Raw genomic sequence first — 18255 nt, 5'->3', positions numbered from 1 at the left:
CGCCAGTGTTCAAATGCGAGTTTAATAGCCAATAATTCCCGATTACCAATATCGTAATTCAGTTCAGTCTCTGAAAATTTTTTTGAAAAAAAGGCACAGGGATGTAATCCATCCCCGTTATCCTGAGACAATACTGCGCCAACCCCCACAGAGGAAGCATCAACCTCAACCAAAAACGGCTTAGTCACATCAGGCTGCATAAGGATGGGAGCAGAGGTGAACCTCTCCTTGAGATAAACAAAAGCTTCAATGGCCTCAGAAGACCACTGAACCGCATCAGCACCTTTCCTGGTGAGATCGGTCAGAGGTTTGACAATACTAGAAAAATTTTTTATGAATTTTCTGTAATAATTGGCGAAACCTAAAAACCTCTATCGATTTCAAACCAATAGGCCTAGGCCATTCCTGTACAGCTTGAACTTTAACCGGGTCCATCTCAAAACCTTCGCTGGAGATAATGTAACCCAAAAAACTAATTCTCTGTACAGCGAACTCACATTTCTCCAGCTTAGCAAAAAGCGAATTGTCCATTAACAACTGTAATACCTCACGTACGCTCCGCCAATGAGACTCCAGATCCGGCGAATAAATCAAAATGTCATCCAAATACACAACCACATTTTTGCCGATCAAAGGTCTCAGGATGTCATTAATCAGATTCTGAAAAAATGCAGGAGCATTAGTAAGACCAAAAGGCATAACCAGATTCTCAAAATGACCCACAGGAGTGTTAAAAGCAGTCTTCCATTCATCACCCTCCTTCATGCGCAACAGATTGTATGCCCCCTTAAGGTCAATTTTAGAGAACCACTTGGCCCCCATTAACTGGTTAAACAGATCAGGAATCAATGGCAGTGGGTAAGGATTGCGTACAGTAATTTTGTTAATCTCACGAAAATCCAGACAAGGACGTAAACCGCCGTCCTTTTTTTTTTACAAAAAAAAATCCAACCGCCACAGGAGACTTAGAGGGCCTAATGTGACCGGCGGCCAAACTTGTCTGTATGTATTCCTCCAAAGCTTTCCTCTCAGGAATAGTAAGGTTAAATAAACGACTTTTAGGAAGAGTCACTCCAGGGACAAATTCAATAGAACAATCATAGTCTCTATGGGGAGGCAAAACCTGCGATTCCTTCTCAGAAAAAACTCTCCAAAAATCCTGAATAGGAACAGGCAATTCTCCCCTATCCAAAGCTGCAATACGCCCGTTACAACACTTGTCATAACATTTATGGCTCCAGGATTTAATTTCATTGGTAGACCAATCCAGTACAGGATTGTGAAATTTTAACCAGGGCAATCCCAATATTACTGGAGAAGGCAAGTTATTCAAAACTACCAAATCCAATTTCTCATGGTGAACACCATTAATAGTGAGAGGAAATTCACAGACCTTGAGAGTAATATTCTTCAAAGGGGAACCATCCACAGAAACCACAGCAATGGGGGATGATAAAGGTTCGGGTTTTAAATTGAGTCTTTCCAAGAATCCCCCATCAATTACATTCAGAGTAGACCCACAATCGACAAACACCCGAAATTCCATTAATTTTTCCTGAGCAATCGTGGAAGCAGCTAAAAATACACCCTTGGAATTTAAACAGGCAATACGGGCATGACTGACCATTTTTTTTTCTTTCTTCATACGAAGCTCACAGCCTTTAATCAAATGACCAGATTTTCCGCAATAGAAACACAAGCCTTCAGAAAATCGACGGTCTTTTTCTTGAGAGCGAGGTGCCACCGATCCAATCTCCATCGATTCACCACTGTTAGTACACACATGCTCATAACCAGAAACTGACATAGCAGAGGATTTGCTCTCATTAACCCTTGCACGCAGTCTCCTATCCACCCGTATAGCTAATTGCATAGCCTGTTGCAAATCTTCAGGTGTAGGATAAGCAATTAGCAGGTCTTTAACCCTTTCACTAAGCCCAGCAAGAAATAGACTTTTCAGAGCAGAATCGTTCCACCCTATTTGAGTAGACCATCGACGGAAATGAGTACAATATTTTTCCACATTACCTGATCCCTGTTTCAAACGTCTCAACTCAGTCTCAGCTGATGCAACACGGTCAGGATCATCATATAATAGTCCCAAAGCAGAAAAAAAACTATCCACTGATCTGAAGCATGTATCACTAGGTTGCAAAGAAAAGGCCCACTCCTGAGGCTCTTTGCGCAAAAGTGACGACATGAACCCTATGCGCTGGGATTCATCCCCAGAGGACTTGGGTCTCAAACGAAAATACAATAAGCAAGCATTTTTAAATGAAAAAAATTCTCGATGTTCACCAAAAAATAAATCCGGCAAACATACCTTAGGCTCCAAGAAATGTGCTCCAGGACAGTTACTCACGTGCTGACGGAGCTCGGCCACCTCCAGAGAGAGTCCCTGCAGGCGATGAGCCAAATCCTGAACCGACACCATGATGGAACAGAAAAATCTTTCCTTAGAGAATTTGCAGGCTGGACTTACTGTTATGTTCTGCTACCAGAGCTAAGGAAAGAGAGGAGATCTGTCCCTACGATAGAACTCGGCTGAATCCCTACGATGTAACAGGGAACCTGATCCTGCGATCAGACCTGCTAAAGTCCTAAGCTAGTCTGTACGGAGACCTATAGATGTGGGGAAGGAATCCCTACAAGTACTAAGGACTGGGAGGAATATGGGACACCTCCTAACAGAAATAGTAGCAGACAGACGAACAAACAAAATATATAGAACATAGAGGTCCGTAGACCAAGCAAACTAACAGAGTAAGATACAGAGCACAGGCTAGCTAGAAAGTAGTTATACAATGAAGTCCAGCAAAGCCAGAAGGGCGGAGCAGGCTTAAATAGGCCAACAAGGTCATGTGACCAGCAAAGGAAAAAAAACCTAAGAGCAAGGTTCTAACAGATAGAATCTGTACGCGTAACACTGATGGCTGCATGTGGCCTTTGTCTGAATTACCAATAGAGGGAATGACCACTTAAAGTGCTTAGGGCAGCATGAATGCCAAATACGGCACTGCCCCCTAAACCTCATAACTGGTTAAGCCACTCTTGACAGCAACAACTGCAATCAGGCGTTTGCGATAACTGGCAATGTCTTTTACAATGCTCCAGAGGAATTTTTAGCCCATTCATCTTTGCAAAATTGTTGTAATTCAACCACATTGGAGGGTTTACAAGCCTGAACCGCCTTTTTAAGGTCATGCCACAGCATCTCAATCAGATTAAGGTCAGGACTTTGACTAGGCTTCTCAAGTCTTAATTTTGTTTTTCTTAAGCCATTCAGAGGAAGACTTGCTGGTGTGTTTTGGATCATTGTCCTGCTGCATAACCCAAGTGCAGGACGCATAGCATGCCACAGCAAGCTTATAATTTTTCTACCCTGGCAGGAGGAGATGTCAGAAGGGTGATGGTAGTGAGGGACATTCAGAAGACGCCCAAGACTTCAGGGAGTAGACCCAGATCTGGGATTGCCCTCTGAACTCGGGACAGTTGGGACTAGAGATGAGTGAATCTATTCACGGGACTCCAGTCCAGGGTCCAGGTCAGTGGTACGCAGAGGCTGAATGAGAGGCCACAAATCTCTTTCCCGTTGATTATCCAGGGCTGGCGCAACGTCATCTGTGCGTCTTGCTCCTCTCTAGTTGGGACCTCTGGATTTTTTTTTTTTGGGCTCATTCATGCACAGTTAAAGCAGCCAGAACTTTCCCATCATTATGTAGCTTAACTACATGATATCTAGCTTTCTTGGTGTCTATAAGGCAGTGTTCACACATTTCATAAATGCTATGTTTTTTGTTTTCTGCAGGTTCCATGTCAAACTTCACAATAACAATCTTCTCTGGTTATTGCAGTGTTTTGTGAGTCGTTAAGTTACAGGAACACCAAATACTTCTGTGGTGTTTGCTGATTTGTAATGTTTATTTTTTAAAAACACATTAAAAATTTGAATTATTGTAATTGTTTTTTAGCCGTTTTATAGGAAGAAAAGATATTTTATTCTCCCTGTAGAATACATGGACATGCATATACATTCTATAAAGGTGTTTTTTTTTTATGCATCAGTATGATCTGCCTGCAATACAGATCAAGTATACAAAATTCTCCCCACTGATGTCAGCAGACATTGTGGCTCAATGGCTTTATCTCCTGCCTGCAGTGTTGTAAGTTGTGGGTTCAAATCCCAGGGAGAGTCACAAAAAGATAAAATGTGATAATTGGTTTTCATTATTATTTAGCAATTTTATAGGGAAAAATGTTTTAATCTCCATCTAGAATACAGAGACATTGAAATACATGGTTATAATACAAAGTATCTCTATGTACGAGTATAATCTGCCTGTGGGGTTAGTGGCTGTAATACAGATCAAGTATACAAGATTCTCCCAGGGAAGTGACTGGAGCCTACAGCTCAATAGCTTTAGCTTCTACTGTAATTATTGAAGTAGTGAAGAAAAAAGGGGGAGATCAAAAGATCAATATTGGCTCACCCTCTTGCACTCCACTGCCAGGAACAACAGCGGTGTCACAGAGAGAAGGAGGAACATTCCAGCATCCTAATAAAAACGAGAAATTTATTGAAACGTACAGGTGTTTCTCACAAAGTTAGAATATCATCAAAAAGTTAATTTATTTCAGTTCTTCAATACTAAAAGTGAAACTCGTATATTATATAGTCATTAGAATGTTGCCTAATATGGCTTACAGCCAATGAAAACACAAAAATCATTCTCAGTAAATTTAAAATACTTTATAACACCAGCTTGAAAAATGTGTTTAAAATCCGGAATGTTGGCCTACTGAAATGTATGTTCAGCAAATGCACTCAGTACTTGGTTGGGGCTCCTTTTGCATCAATTACTGCATCAATATGGCATAGTATGGAGGCGATCAGCCTGTGGCACTGCTGAGGTGTTATGGAAGCCCAGGTTGCTTTGATAGCAGCCTTCAGCTCGTCTGCATTGTTGGGTCTGCTGTCTCATTTTCCTCTTGACAATACCCCATAGATCCTCTATGGGGTTAAGGTCAAGTGAGTTTGCTGGCCAATCAAGCACAGTGATGCTGTATTTTTTAAACCAGAAACAGACAGCATAGCCAGAACAATAGACAGAATTTTTAGAAAATAGCAAAAGGCAATGGTACTCACCAGCCAAGGTTTCAAGAAAAAATGCACACCAGGACACGGCCGGCCCCCTTTTGTTAGAAGGAGGTAACACAGCTGCAGAATGCTGATGAACAATCGCCCTCATCCAGTGAGGGTACTCACCTTGGCTGGTGAGTACCATTGCCTTTTGCTATTTTCTAAAAAAATTTTAAACCAGGTTTTGGTACTTTTGGCAGTGTGGACAGGTGCCACGTACTGCTGGAGAATGAAATTTCAAAATCTCCAAAAAGCTTGTTGGGAGAGGGAAGCATGAAGTGCTCTAAAATTTCCTGGTAGACGGCTGCGCTGACTTTGGTCTTGATAAAACACAGTGGACCTACACCAGCAGATGACATGGCTCCCCAAACTATCACTGATTGTGGAAACTTCACACTAGACCTCAAGCAGCTTGGATTGTGTGCCTCTCTGCTCTTCCTCCAGACTCTGGGACCTTGATTTCCAAATGAAGTGCAAAATTTACTTTCATGTGAAAACACCTTGGACCACTGAGCAACAGTCCAGGTCTTTTTCTCCTTGGCCCAGGTAAGACGCTTCTGGCGTTGTCTGTTGGTCATGAGTAGCTTGACACAAGGAATGCGACACTTGTAGCCATGTCCTGGATACGTCTGTGTGTGGTGGCTCTTGAAGCAATGACTCCAGCAGCAGTGCACTCCTTGTGAATATCCCTCAAATTTTTGAATGGATGGCCTTTTTCTTAACAATCCTTTCAAGGCTGCGGTTATCCCGGTTGCTTGTGCACCTTTTTCTACCACACTTTTTCCTTCCACTAAACTTCACATTAATATGCTTGGATACAGCACTTTGAACAGCCAGCTTCTTTAGCAATGGCCTTTTGTGGCTTACCCTCCTCGTGGAGTGTGTCAATGACTGCCTTCTGGACATCTGTCAAGTCAGAAGTCTTCCCCATGATCGTGGAGCCTACTGAAACAGACTAAGGAACCTTTTTAAATGCTTCTCAAGCCTTTGCAAGTGTTTTTTGTTAATTATTCTAATTTACTGAGATATGACTTTTGTGTTTTCATTGGCTGTAAGCCATAAGCATCAACGTTAACAGAAATAAACACTTGAAATAGATCACTCTGTAATGACTCTATAATGAGTTTCACTTTTTGTATTGAAGAACTGAAATTAACTTTTTGTTGATATTCTAATTTAGTGATAAGCACCTGTATCTTAAAATCCAAAAGATGGTCACAACCAAAGCACAATGGTATTAGCACTGCAAACACGTTTCAGATCTTGCATCTTCATTCATTGCATATCACAAATGCCAAAAGTAAAACCTTTTTATTTCATTTCCTGTCTGTCCACGTGATGCATTATGTGCAATAGAAAAAACATGGGTTAAAATTTTATAAAAATAGATGTTTTTGCTAAGTAGTAATCATTATAAAGAACGAAATTAACATGATATTCTGCATTATATTTTAACCCCTTTCTGAAGTGGTCAGTAATAGTACGTCCCTGTGCTCTGGGCCTATTGGGACGTACTATTACGCAGAATGCGATCGTGCCTGCACGCAAGCGATTTGGGGCGATTGCCCTGGGTTTCAGTGACTGTCACAGCTGACACCAGGTACAATGTGCCAGGAGCGGTCCCGCACCGCTCCTGGCACATTAACCCTCGAAATGCTGCGATTGAAGTCAATCGCAGCATTCCGGTGGCAAGGGGAGGTAAGCGCAGATACTTGCCTCCTCGCCGGCGTCCCGCACGGTCTGTGCCAGCTCCCGGTGCTTGTCATGGTGACCCGATGTTGTCATGATGACATCGGGGTTACCAGACAGCAGGAAGTTAGGTAGACCGTGCTCAGTGCGCGGTATACCTAACTTGTGTGCACAGGGCTGCAGCCTGCATAGCATAGAAATGCTGCTGCAGCATTTCTATGCTATACAGGCGATATGGGTGAAGAAAATGGAAGTCTCACAGTGGGACAAAGTATATAAGTTAAAAAAGAATCAAAGTGGGGAAAAAAATTAAATACATTTTTTGTAAAAATATAAAAAAAAAATAATCCCCAAAAAAATGTTTGTACCCATGAATAAATATTATTATTATTCTGAAAAAAACAATAAAAGTACACACATTTGGTATCATCGCGTCCGGAGCGACCTGACCTACAAAACTGTCCCACTAGTTAACCTCTTTAGTGAACATGATAAAAAAAAATAATAATAAACAAAGCAAAAAACGATGCTTTATCATACCACCAAACAAAAAATGGAATAAAACGCGATCAAAAAGGGGAATGTAAATAAAAATGGTACCGCTGAAAACCTCATCTTGTCCCACAAAAAACAAGCTGCCTTACAGTTCCATCAGCTGAAAAATGAAAAGTTATAGCTCTCAAAATAAAGCTATGCAATTTTTTTTTTTTTTCTATAAAATGGCTTTTATTGTGTAAAAGCGTCAAAACCTTAAATATATAAATGTGGTAACGCTGTAAACGTACTGACCCAAAGAATAAAGCTTGTCTTTTCAATTTTACCACACGCAGAATGGCATTAAAAAAAAAAAAAAAAAAACAATTCCTGAATTGTTGGTTTTTGTTTATTCTGCCTCCCAAAAATCGGAATGGAAAGCAATCAAAAAATGTCACGTGCCTGAAAATGGTACCAATAAAAACATCAACTCGTCCTGCAAGAAATTATAGCTCTCAAAATATGGCGATGCAAAAACTAGTCTTTGCAATAAAAAAGTCTGTGTGTGACAGCTGTCAATCATAAAAACCCAATATAAATCTGGCATCGCTGTAATCGCACTGACCCGAAGAATAAAGTCGTCTAATCACTTATACCGCACGAGGAAAGGCGTAAAGAAAATAAACTCTAGGGTTAGGGTTGTGCTAGGGTTAGGGTTGGGATTTTTTCAAAAGTAAAGAAAAAAAAAAATGACGACGATATGGCAACTAGTGTTGAGCGCATGTGCTCACTACATGACTTCACATCGGGTGCTCGGGTATGCACCAAGTATCACGGGTGCTCGAGTGACATGCTCGAGTCTCCGCCCCACATGCTTTGCGGCTAAAAAAAACCTTGCAGAGATTGCCTGCCATGCACGAGCGATCCCCGCATATTTTTTTTGTGTCTAACAACCGTGAAACATTCGAGGCGGGGACTCGAGCATGTCACTTGAGCACCCGTGGTACATGGTGCATACTTGAGTACCCCATGCAAACTCAAGTAGCGAGCACTTGCGCTCAAGACTAATGACCACTTATTCAATATGATGACCTAATGTTATCAAATTCTGTGTCGTACCTCTGGGTTCAAAATGTTCACCATACCCCTTGATAAAATCCTTCAGGGGTCTAGTTTCCAAAATGGGGTCACTTGTGGGGGGTTTCGACTATTTAGGCACATCAGGGGCTCTCCAAACGCGACATGGCGTCCGCTCTCAATTCCAGTCAATTTTGCGTTCAAAAAGTCATACAGTGCTCCTTCCCTTCTGAACCCTGCCGTTCTCCCAGACAGTAGTTTTCCCCCACATATGGGGTATTGGTGTGCTCAAGAGAAATTGCACAACAAATTTTGTGGTCCATTTTTTTTTCCTGTTAACCTTGCGAAAATAAAAAAAAAATGGTGTCTAAAGTACCATTTTTGTGAAAAAAATAAATGTTCATTTTTTTTCTTGCACATTCCAAAAAATTCCTGTGAAGCACCTGAAGGGTTAATAAACTAATTGAATGTTGTTTTGAGCATCTTGAGGGGTGCAGTTTTTAGAGTGGTATCACTTTTGGGCATTTTCTGTCATAAAGGCCCCTCAAAATCACTTCAAATGTGATGTGGTCCCTAAAAAATGGTTTTATAAATTTTATTGGAAAAATTAGAAATTGCTGGTCAACTTTAAACTCGTTATAACTTCCTAACAAAAATTTTTTTTGTTACAAAATTGTGCTGATTTAAAGTAGACATGTGTGAAATGTTGTTAACTATTTTGTGTGACATCTCTCTCTGATTTAAGGGCAGGAAAATTCTAAGTTTGAAAATTGTGACATTTTCAACATTTTTGCCAAATTTCCGAGTTTTTTTTCACAAATAAACGTAAGTCATATCGAAGAAATTTTTACCAATATCATGAAGTACAATATGTCACGAAAAAACAATCTCAATCTCTGGGATTCGTTGAAGCGTTCCAGAGTTCTTACCTCATAAAGTGACCGGTCGGAATTGTAAAAATTGGCCCGGTCATTAACGTGCAAACCACCCTTGGGGGTAAATGGGTTAATCATAGCGGTATATAATATCATACCTAATATTCATTCCAAGCGGCATTCTGGTGTTAAGTAGATCGACAAGGATTCCCTGTTCAAAAGTTTGCGTCGCCAATCTCATCATCTGGAAGGTTTACTAACCCTTTCAATGCCTATAACAGTGAAGAACGACGTGTCTCCAGCATGGTCCTCAGTAAAGTGTTTAGATGTGGCAGAGAACTTATTGGTAAGTTTGTTGGTTATGTCTGTCAGATGGCTGAGAATACAGACCTTGAGGGAACTACAGGTACAACCTCCATACTGTAGGTTGCATGTATTGCATGAAATAATGTATATTACATACGATGTGTTAAAATTAATTTAATTGTGTATAGTATAGGTTTACTTGGCCGCAATAGAGGAAAAACTGGATGTATTGATGACATATTTACAGCATGTACATATGTTGTGTCCACTTCTATAGAACCCCGTTGTATGTAACCAGGTCTTCTTAGGAGTATGGCTATTGATATAGAGACTTGGTGATCACATATGGGCCAAAGGAGGTGCTTTTAGCAGCATACTATCTAATAGGTTTAGCTAGAATATTTCTGAGATCAGAATCTTGATACAGCATAGGGACACATTTATTAATTTCATTAACTGCTTGGAATTGTGGGCTGTATGTGGTGACAAATGTAATGGTTGTCCTCACAATTAGTCATATGATCTTTTTCTTTTGAGCATATTCTTCCTATCCATATTATCTACAATATTAGTAGCTCTTAAGCATCCATTTAGGATATTGTCTAGAATATAGTGCTGGTATTCCTTTTTAGTGCAAATTAACTCTCCTACCGGTATATTGATGATTGTGCATTCCTCATGGCAATAAGTGTCAATATTTTTCCTATAGGGGGTAATGAAAGTTCCAGTGAGTGAATGCGTCAGAGTAATATTCAGAAAGTTTCTAGAATCCATTTGAATGTTGTGTAAATTTAAGGTTCATATCATTGTCATGTTTTTGCTGTTTTTAGAATTTTAACCCATGTTTTCTATTGGACATAATGCATCACGTGGCCAGACAAGAAATGACGACATAAAAAGTTTTACTTTTAGTATTTGTGATATGCAATGAATAAAGACTAAGATCTGAAACGCATTTGCAACGCTAATACCATTGTGGGTTGGTTGTGACCATATTTTGGATTTTAGGATATGTTTCAGTAAACTTCTCGTTTTTATCCGGATACTGGAATGTTCCTCCTTCATCTTTCTATAGAGGATGTGGGTTTAATTCCTGGGGAGACTTACAAAAAAAGAGAAAATTACATTTTTGTAATCTGTTTTTTTTGTTTTTAGTAGTTTTATAGGAGCAAAAAAAATTCTGACTTTATCTAGAATATAGGGACATAAATATACATCTGTACATAGCATTGCATCTCTATATTTCTGTATTATATACTTCTGGGGCTGCAATACTGATCAAGATTACCAAATTCTGCTATGATTATCCTTGCGCGCTGTGGCTCATAGCTAGAGCTGCTGCCTGTGAACATAAACTGCGTGTTCAAGTCTTGGGGAGGCCAGACCACAAGAGAAAGTAAGAATGGTTGCGAGCTATGGTTTTTGTATAATAATTCCGAAGATCATAATTGTCATTTGTCCTCTACACCTCCCATAAGTTGCTGTGTATTTTTATCCATTTTTACCCCTCACTGTATACTTTTTGTCAGTCAGCAGCTACTTGCATGGTCTGATATCCATTTTATACTTGCTTGTATGCCTCTAGATACCCTCCTGATCATTTTTTCTCTGTATTGTCACATCTTGTAATTGATACAAATTCCTATGAGATGTGGTTTTGATTGTTGGAATATTTGCCTATTTTCCCTCTTGTCTTTCCAGTCCTCATTTCTATACTTGCATATTTACTGTATGTACAGTATATAAATCTATTGTGGTAGGTATAAGAGCCGCTTTCTCCCCCCATATAAAGATTTTGTTATATGATGGAAACAAGCTAGTCTTTGCCTTTTTTCCCCCCGTCTAATATATATTTTGCACTTTTGATTTTTACAAACCTGACGACAAAGGTTCTAAAACCCAAAACATATTTCACTCGGTGGGGGGAGTTTGAATATAAGAGATTCAATAAAAAATTGGTGTGGAAGCATATTTTCTGCGTATTTGAGTGTAGTTCCTCCAAGTCACTAAATAATGCAAATGCTGAAGGGAGCAAAGTGATCTGCTGTATTGGAACGAGCAACCAGCATTAAGCTTATGGTATTTAAATTACCGTATTTGTACTGACATGCAGGAAAAGGGTAATGTCATATGTATGCTGTACAGTAAATAAGGCATAAGAATAAAGAAAAATGACAATTTTTTTTTCTCCAGAAAGGGTTAATAAAATGTAATCTTGAAATTTCATGTACTCAAAAATACCAATGAGAAGTACATCTTGAAAGTGCAAAAATATAATCCCTCATCTGGCTATACCGGCAGAAAAATAAGGTTATGTTTGTTTTTCAGAAAACAATGATAAGACACTGTTTTCTAAAGACCCTAAGGCTATGTGCCCACGATGCAGAAATGAAGCAGAAAATTTCTGCAGCATTTCTGCATGTCCCTGGCAGAAAAAACGCATGCAGATTGTACATGCGTTTGTCCTGCAGAATACATGCGGATTCACATGCGTTTCCGCATGCAGGTTGACTAGCACTTTCCAGGCGATAGCATCACTTGGAAAGTGCTTGACAACTAGGACACACTATATAAATCCATGCAAACGGCATGGATTTATACAGTGTGAACCGTAAAAATAAAATAAAGCTATACTCACCCCCGAGGCCCCGGCGTGGCTGCAGCGCTCGTTCCTGTCTGGTTCCTGGCTGCCGGCATATCGCGAGACAGAGCGGTGAAGGGCCTGCGGTCACATAACTGTGACGTCACCGAAGGTCCTTCAGCGATGTCTGCATGCAGAGAGAGCCTTCGGAAAGGTGAGTATAAACTTTATTTATTATTTTATTCTTTTTTTTTTACAGGTTCTATGGTACCCAGGTCTGGATGAGAGTCTCCTCTCCTCCAGAACTGGGTACCATCCGCACATAGAGACACATAGAATTCGCTTGTAGAAATGTACAGACACGGATTCTATGCGTCTCAATGCAAGTCAATGGCGGCGCTTCCGCAAAATTAATGAACATGCTGCGGATTTTTGTACGCAGCATAAACGCTGCGGAAAAATCCGCAGCATGTGCATAGAACATGCGGAATCCCCTTGGGGACCATGGGGTGCGGATTACCTAGCGTTTCACAAGCGTTTACGCTGCGGAAATTCCGCAGCATAAACGCTTGAAAAACGCTACGTGGGCACCCAGCCTTAATAGCCAGGTCCATAAGTGGTTAAACTTTTTTGCAATTTAGAGTACAAGAAAAAATGACTGTTTACAATTATGACATGACTGCACTTTCAACGCAAATTGTCCAAGTGGAATCGCCTAACTTTTTCTTTGAGCATCAAGACTGCTGAGAAGCACATGCTTCATTATACTAATCTTGAGCTTTATTTTTCAGAAATCGAATGAACTTGTCAGCAACACAAGCACTTTATATCCTGGTGAATGAAAGGAACCTGGTCAGTATGTCTTTCACGATAACAGAACTATACAGAGACCTTAAGGATGAAGATGGCTTTTTATACATGACTTATGCATCCCAGGAGATGTTCGGATAAGTGAGATTATTTATAATATCATTTCATTCAGAACTGCTTGATAGTAAATATCTAATCCCAAACTGTGACTTTACTTAATTTCAAAATGATTTTTGTTTTAATTGCATAGGATTTTTATGGATTTATTTAATTTTTAATTAAATAACTGTAATAAAGGGTTTAACATTGGAATTTGAACTATTCAAATTTGTCCTTTCATATAGGACAAAGATGGAGATCAGGCCAGGACAAGCAATTTGTCCTACTGGACAAATTCCTGGTAGGCTCAGTAAATGTCACTCCAGGTGTGGGAAAGACTTACTGCAACACAATGGGAAGAGGGAAAGCGAGCCAAGACACTAGGGAAAGGGGGGAGTGGAGACCTCCTAGTCTGGTCTAGTGTCACCCTGTCTCAACAACTGTCCCTATATTGGCTCTTCACCATTCGTCGCACTCGTGTCTCGCCCTGACTTTCCCTGGCGTATGGCTAAGGCTAGGGAAGGAAGGAGATGAGCACTAGTCAATCTCCACTAAAGTCTATAGACAACAAGGGTAAACAAACAGGGGGAATTGCTTGGCTTTAGACAGCTCCAAACAAATGCACACACGGCCTCAAGCTCCAGAGAGGACAAAGTACTGCTCTTGATTAAGCCTCACAAGTAGTAATGAATATCGCCGATACCTCCATCACAGACACACCAGGTATTTATACACCCAGGCAAGGGAGCTAATTAGCCAGAGGGAGGTAGCCGCTGTGTCCTAGAGACAGCCAGCCTCTAAGAAGATGTCTGTAATGCCAAACGTAGAGATCTCCTGCAACCAACTGCAGGGCAACTGTCTGTCACCTCTGACACACCAGTGACAGTAAACCAGTGATCCAGATGCTACAGGCAGATTTAGGAGGAGAGAGATGTAGTTATTTTATTATCAATTTATCTATTGGATTTATGCAATAGATGATGATGACTTACTCCGTTAAAGTTCCTGAGAACGCTCAGTCTTGGATCAAAACAGTCATTCCTCCGACTGAATCACAATTTGGTCAGTACTGCAGCTATTCACATTAGCTCTTCTCTTATTCTGAAATTTCCAACTCGCCTAGGATGTCATCCATATCCATGACTAAGAGGGTAGCAGAAGACGACCAACTCTGCTTCTATTCCTGAACTGTAAATCATGGCTGCAGCTGACATGTTTTGGTAACATGTAGATCAGGGAAACAGAGCTGTGCTGCTTACTATAAAGCACAGTAATTATGTTGAACAGGGGTGGGAAACTTTTATTCTGCCAAGGACCATTTCAATATTTATACCATGATTCGTAGGCCATACAAAATTATCAACTTGAAAATGATCCTGCTATATTTGTATATACAGTACAGACCAAAAGTTTGGACACACCTTCTCATTTAAAGATTTTTCTGTATTTTCATGACTTTGAAAATTGTACATTCACACTGAAGGCATCAAAACTATGAATTAACACATGTGGAATTATATACTTAACAAAAAAGTGTGAAACAACTGAAAATATGTCTTATATTCTAGGTTCTTCAAAGTAGCCACCTTTTGCTTTGATGACTGCTTTGCACACTCTTGGCATTCTCTTGATGAGCTTCAAGAGGTAGTCACCGCAATTGGTTTTCACTTCACAGGTGTGCCCTGTCAGGTTTAATAAGTGGGATTTCTTGCCTTATAAATGGGGTTGGGACCATCAGTTGTGTTGTGCAGAAGTCTGGCGGCTACAGAGCTGATAGTCCTACTGAATAGACTGTTAGCTGCTTTTTTCTTGCCATAATACAAATTCTAAGTAAAGAAAAACGAGTGGCCATCATTATTTAAAGAAATGAAGGTCAGTCAGTCCAAAAAATTGGGCAAACTTTGAAAGTGTCCCCAAGTGCAGTTGCAAAAGCCATCAAGCTCTACAAAAAAACTGGCTCACATGAGGACCGCCCCAGGAAAGGAAGACCAAGAGTCACCTCTGCTTCTGAGGATAAGTTTATCCGAGTCACCAGCCTCAGAAATCGCAGGTTAACAGCAGCTCAGATTAGAGACCAGGTCAATCCCACACAGAGTTCTAGCAGCAGACACATCTCTACAACAACTGTTAAGAGGAGACTTTGTGCAGCATGCCTTCATGGTAAAATAGCTGCTAGGAAACCACTGCTAAGGACAGGCAACAAGCAGAAGAGACTTGTTTGGGCTAAAGAACACAAGGAATGGACATTAGACCAGTGGAAATCTGTGCTTTGGTCTGATGAGTCCAAATTTGAGATCTTTGGTTCCAACCACCGTGTCTTTGTGCGACGCAGAAAAGGTGAACGGATGGACTCTACATGCCTGGTTCCCACCGTGAAGCATGGAAGAGGAGGTGTGGGGGGTGCTTTGCTGGTGACACTGTTGGGGATTTATTCAAAATTGAACGCATACTGAACCAGCATGGCTACCACAGCATCTTGCAGCGGCATGCTATTCCATCCGGTTTGCGTTTAGTTGGACCATCATTTATTTTTCAACAGGACAATGACCCCAAACACACCTCCAGGCTGTGTAAGGGCTATTTGACCAAGAAAGAGAGTGATGGGGTGCTATGCCAGATGATGACCTGAACCCAATCGAGATGGTTTGGGGTGAGCTGGACCGCAGAGTGAAGGCAAAAGGGCCAACAAGTGCTAAGCATCTCTGGGAACTCCTTCAAGATTGTTGGAAGACCATTTCCGGTGACTACCTCTTGAAGCTCATCAAGAGCATGCCAAGAGTGTGCAAAGCAGTCATCAAAGCAAAAGGTGGCTACTTTGAAGAACCTAGAATATAAGACATATTTTCAGTTTTCACACATTTTTGTTAAGTATATAATTCCACATGTGTTAATTCATAGTTTTGATGCCTTCAGTGTGAATGTACAATTTTCATAGTAATGAAAATACAGAAATTTCTTTAAATGAGGAGGTGTGTCCAAACTTTTGGTCTGTACTGTACATCACAAAGGAGATACTGGGGCTGATGTATATATTACGTAGGAGACACTGGGGCTGGTGTACAGCGGGTTTCAAGAAGTATTGAACACTAATTTTTTAAGTAAATATATTTCTAAAAGTGCCATTGGCATGACATTCTTACTAGATGTTGGTAACAACCCATTCAATCCACAAAGGCAAATAAATCAAACCATAGATATCCATAAATTAAGTTGTTTAATAATGAGAAATGACACAGGGAAAGAGAATTGGACACATGAAGAAAGATGTGCAAAAAGCCATGGAAAGTCATGATATCACCTAAAATAGATCTGTAATTAGAAAGCAATCCTGCCACTTAGTGCAAAATAATATCAGCTGCTTCAACTGATGGCCTATAAAAAGGTGTCTCATTACCAATGTGACACAACACAAAACATCTCCTGATGGGTAAAACCAGTGAGCTGTCTTAAGACCTTTGCGACTTTATGGTTGCAAAACAATAAAACAAAACATGGCATTGGTTCCAGAAAATTTCTAAACTACTGAAGGTTCAAGTGCGCACTGTTGGGGCCATAATCCAGAAGTGAAAAGAATATCCTTTCACCATAAACCAGCCATGACCAGGAGCTCCTCACAAGATTTCAAACAGAGGAGTGAAAATGTTCAGAAGCATTGTCAATGAGCTAAGGACCACCTGTGGAGAGCTACAGAAAGACCTGGAATCAGCAGATAAAATAATTTAAAAGAAAACCATAATCCATTCAAACTCCATGGCCTGTATGCACACTCACCACATAAGACTCCGTTGCTGAACAAAAAGCATGTTCAAGCATGTTTAAAGTTTGCTCAACAACACAAGCCTGTGAAACACTTATTGAAAGAAGTCTGGTGAGATGAGACCAAAATTGAACTCTTTGGATGCCATAATACATACCATGTTTGGAGGCCAAAAGGCACCTTATGTTAGACATATGGTGAAAATTTCATGTTAACAACTTTTAGAAATATATTTACTTAGAAAATTGGTGACCTGTAAAAGAGTTATGAGGGCTTGTGAGGGATGGTGCAAAGGACAAAATGGAGGGGTGAGTGTGGGGGGCTCATGATGAAGAGTGGCTCAGTGATGAGATCATAGTTCATAACTGAGGAAGATGTGGTGGATATAATTCATAAGGGAGGACAATGTGGTGTCTTAGTTTGTAAGGGGGTGGTGTGGTGGTCATATTTCACAAGGACATATACTGTAGTGGCCATAATATACAGGTGCTTATCACTAAATTAGAATATCAACAAAAAGTTAATTTATTTCAGTTCTTCAATACAAAAAGTGAAACTCATTATAGAGACATTACAGAGTGATCTATTTCAAGTGTTTATTTCTGTTAATGTTGATGATTATGGCTTACAGCCAATGAAAACACAAAAGTCATATCTCAGTAAATTAGAATAATTAACAAAAAACACTTGCAAAGGCTTGAGAAGCATTTAAAAAGGTTCCTTAGTCTGTTTCAGTAGGCTCCACGATCATGGGGAAGACTGCTGACTTGACAGATGTCCAGAAGGCAGTCATTGACATACGCCATGAGGAGGGTAAGCCACAAAAAGCCATTGCTAAAGAAGCTGGCTGTTCAAAGTGCTATATTAATGGGAAGTTTAGTGGAAGGAAAAAGTGTGGTAGAAAAAGGTGCACAAGCAACCGGGATAACAGCAGCCTTGAAAGGATTAAGAAAAAGGCCATCCATTCAAAAATTTGGGGGAGATTCACAAGGAGTGGACAGCTGCTGGAGTCATTGCTTCAAGAGCCACCACACACAGACGTATCCAGGACATGGGCTACAAGTGTTGCATTCCTTGTGTCAAGCCTCATGACCAATAGACAACACCTGAAGCATCTTACTTGGCAAGGAGAAAAAGACCTGGATTGTTACTCAGTGGTCCAAGGTGTTGTTTTCAGATGAAAGTAAATTTTGCATTTCATTTGGAAATGACTTAATTTGTTTGTAATGACTATATGTAATATGAGTTTCACTTTCTGTATTGAAGAACTGAAATAAATTTTAACTTTTTGATATTCTAATTTTGTGAGAAGCACCTATATAATAGGGGGAATGATGTGGTGGGAATATTTTATTAGAGAGAATAGTGTGATGGCCATATACCATAAGAGGGACAGTGTGGGGGGTCATTATTTTGTGCAGTAAGCGATTATTTATTCAGGGGCACA

General features: G+C 40.2%; 1 protein-coding gene across 1 annotated transcript in view; it reads left to right on the top strand.

Moving 5' to 3' along the window:
* MAP1LC3C (microtubule associated protein 1 light chain 3 gamma) overlaps window positions 1-13093 on the top strand; it is a 123212-nt gene extending 110119 nt beyond the window's left edge. The window contains exon 4 of the mRNA XM_073673269.1: window positions 12934-13093. Within this exon, the coding sequence (XP_073529370.1) occupies window positions 12934-13093 (160 nt within the window). The remainder of the gene's footprint in view (window positions 1-12933) is intronic.
* Window positions 13094-18255: the final 5162 nt, after the last annotated feature.

This window comes from Phyllobates terribilis, unplaced genomic scaffold (genome assembly GCF_046119375.1).
Source record: "Phyllobates terribilis strain yellow unplaced genomic scaffold, ASM4611937v1 Scaffold_3__8_contigs__length_932513732, whole genome shotgun sequence".
Lineage (NCBI taxonomy): Eukaryota > Metazoa > Chordata > Amphibia > Anura > Dendrobatidae > Phyllobates > Phyllobates terribilis.
The sequence above is the reverse complement of the archived record's forward strand: the minus strand, read 5'-3'. Positions and strand labels throughout refer to the sequence as shown.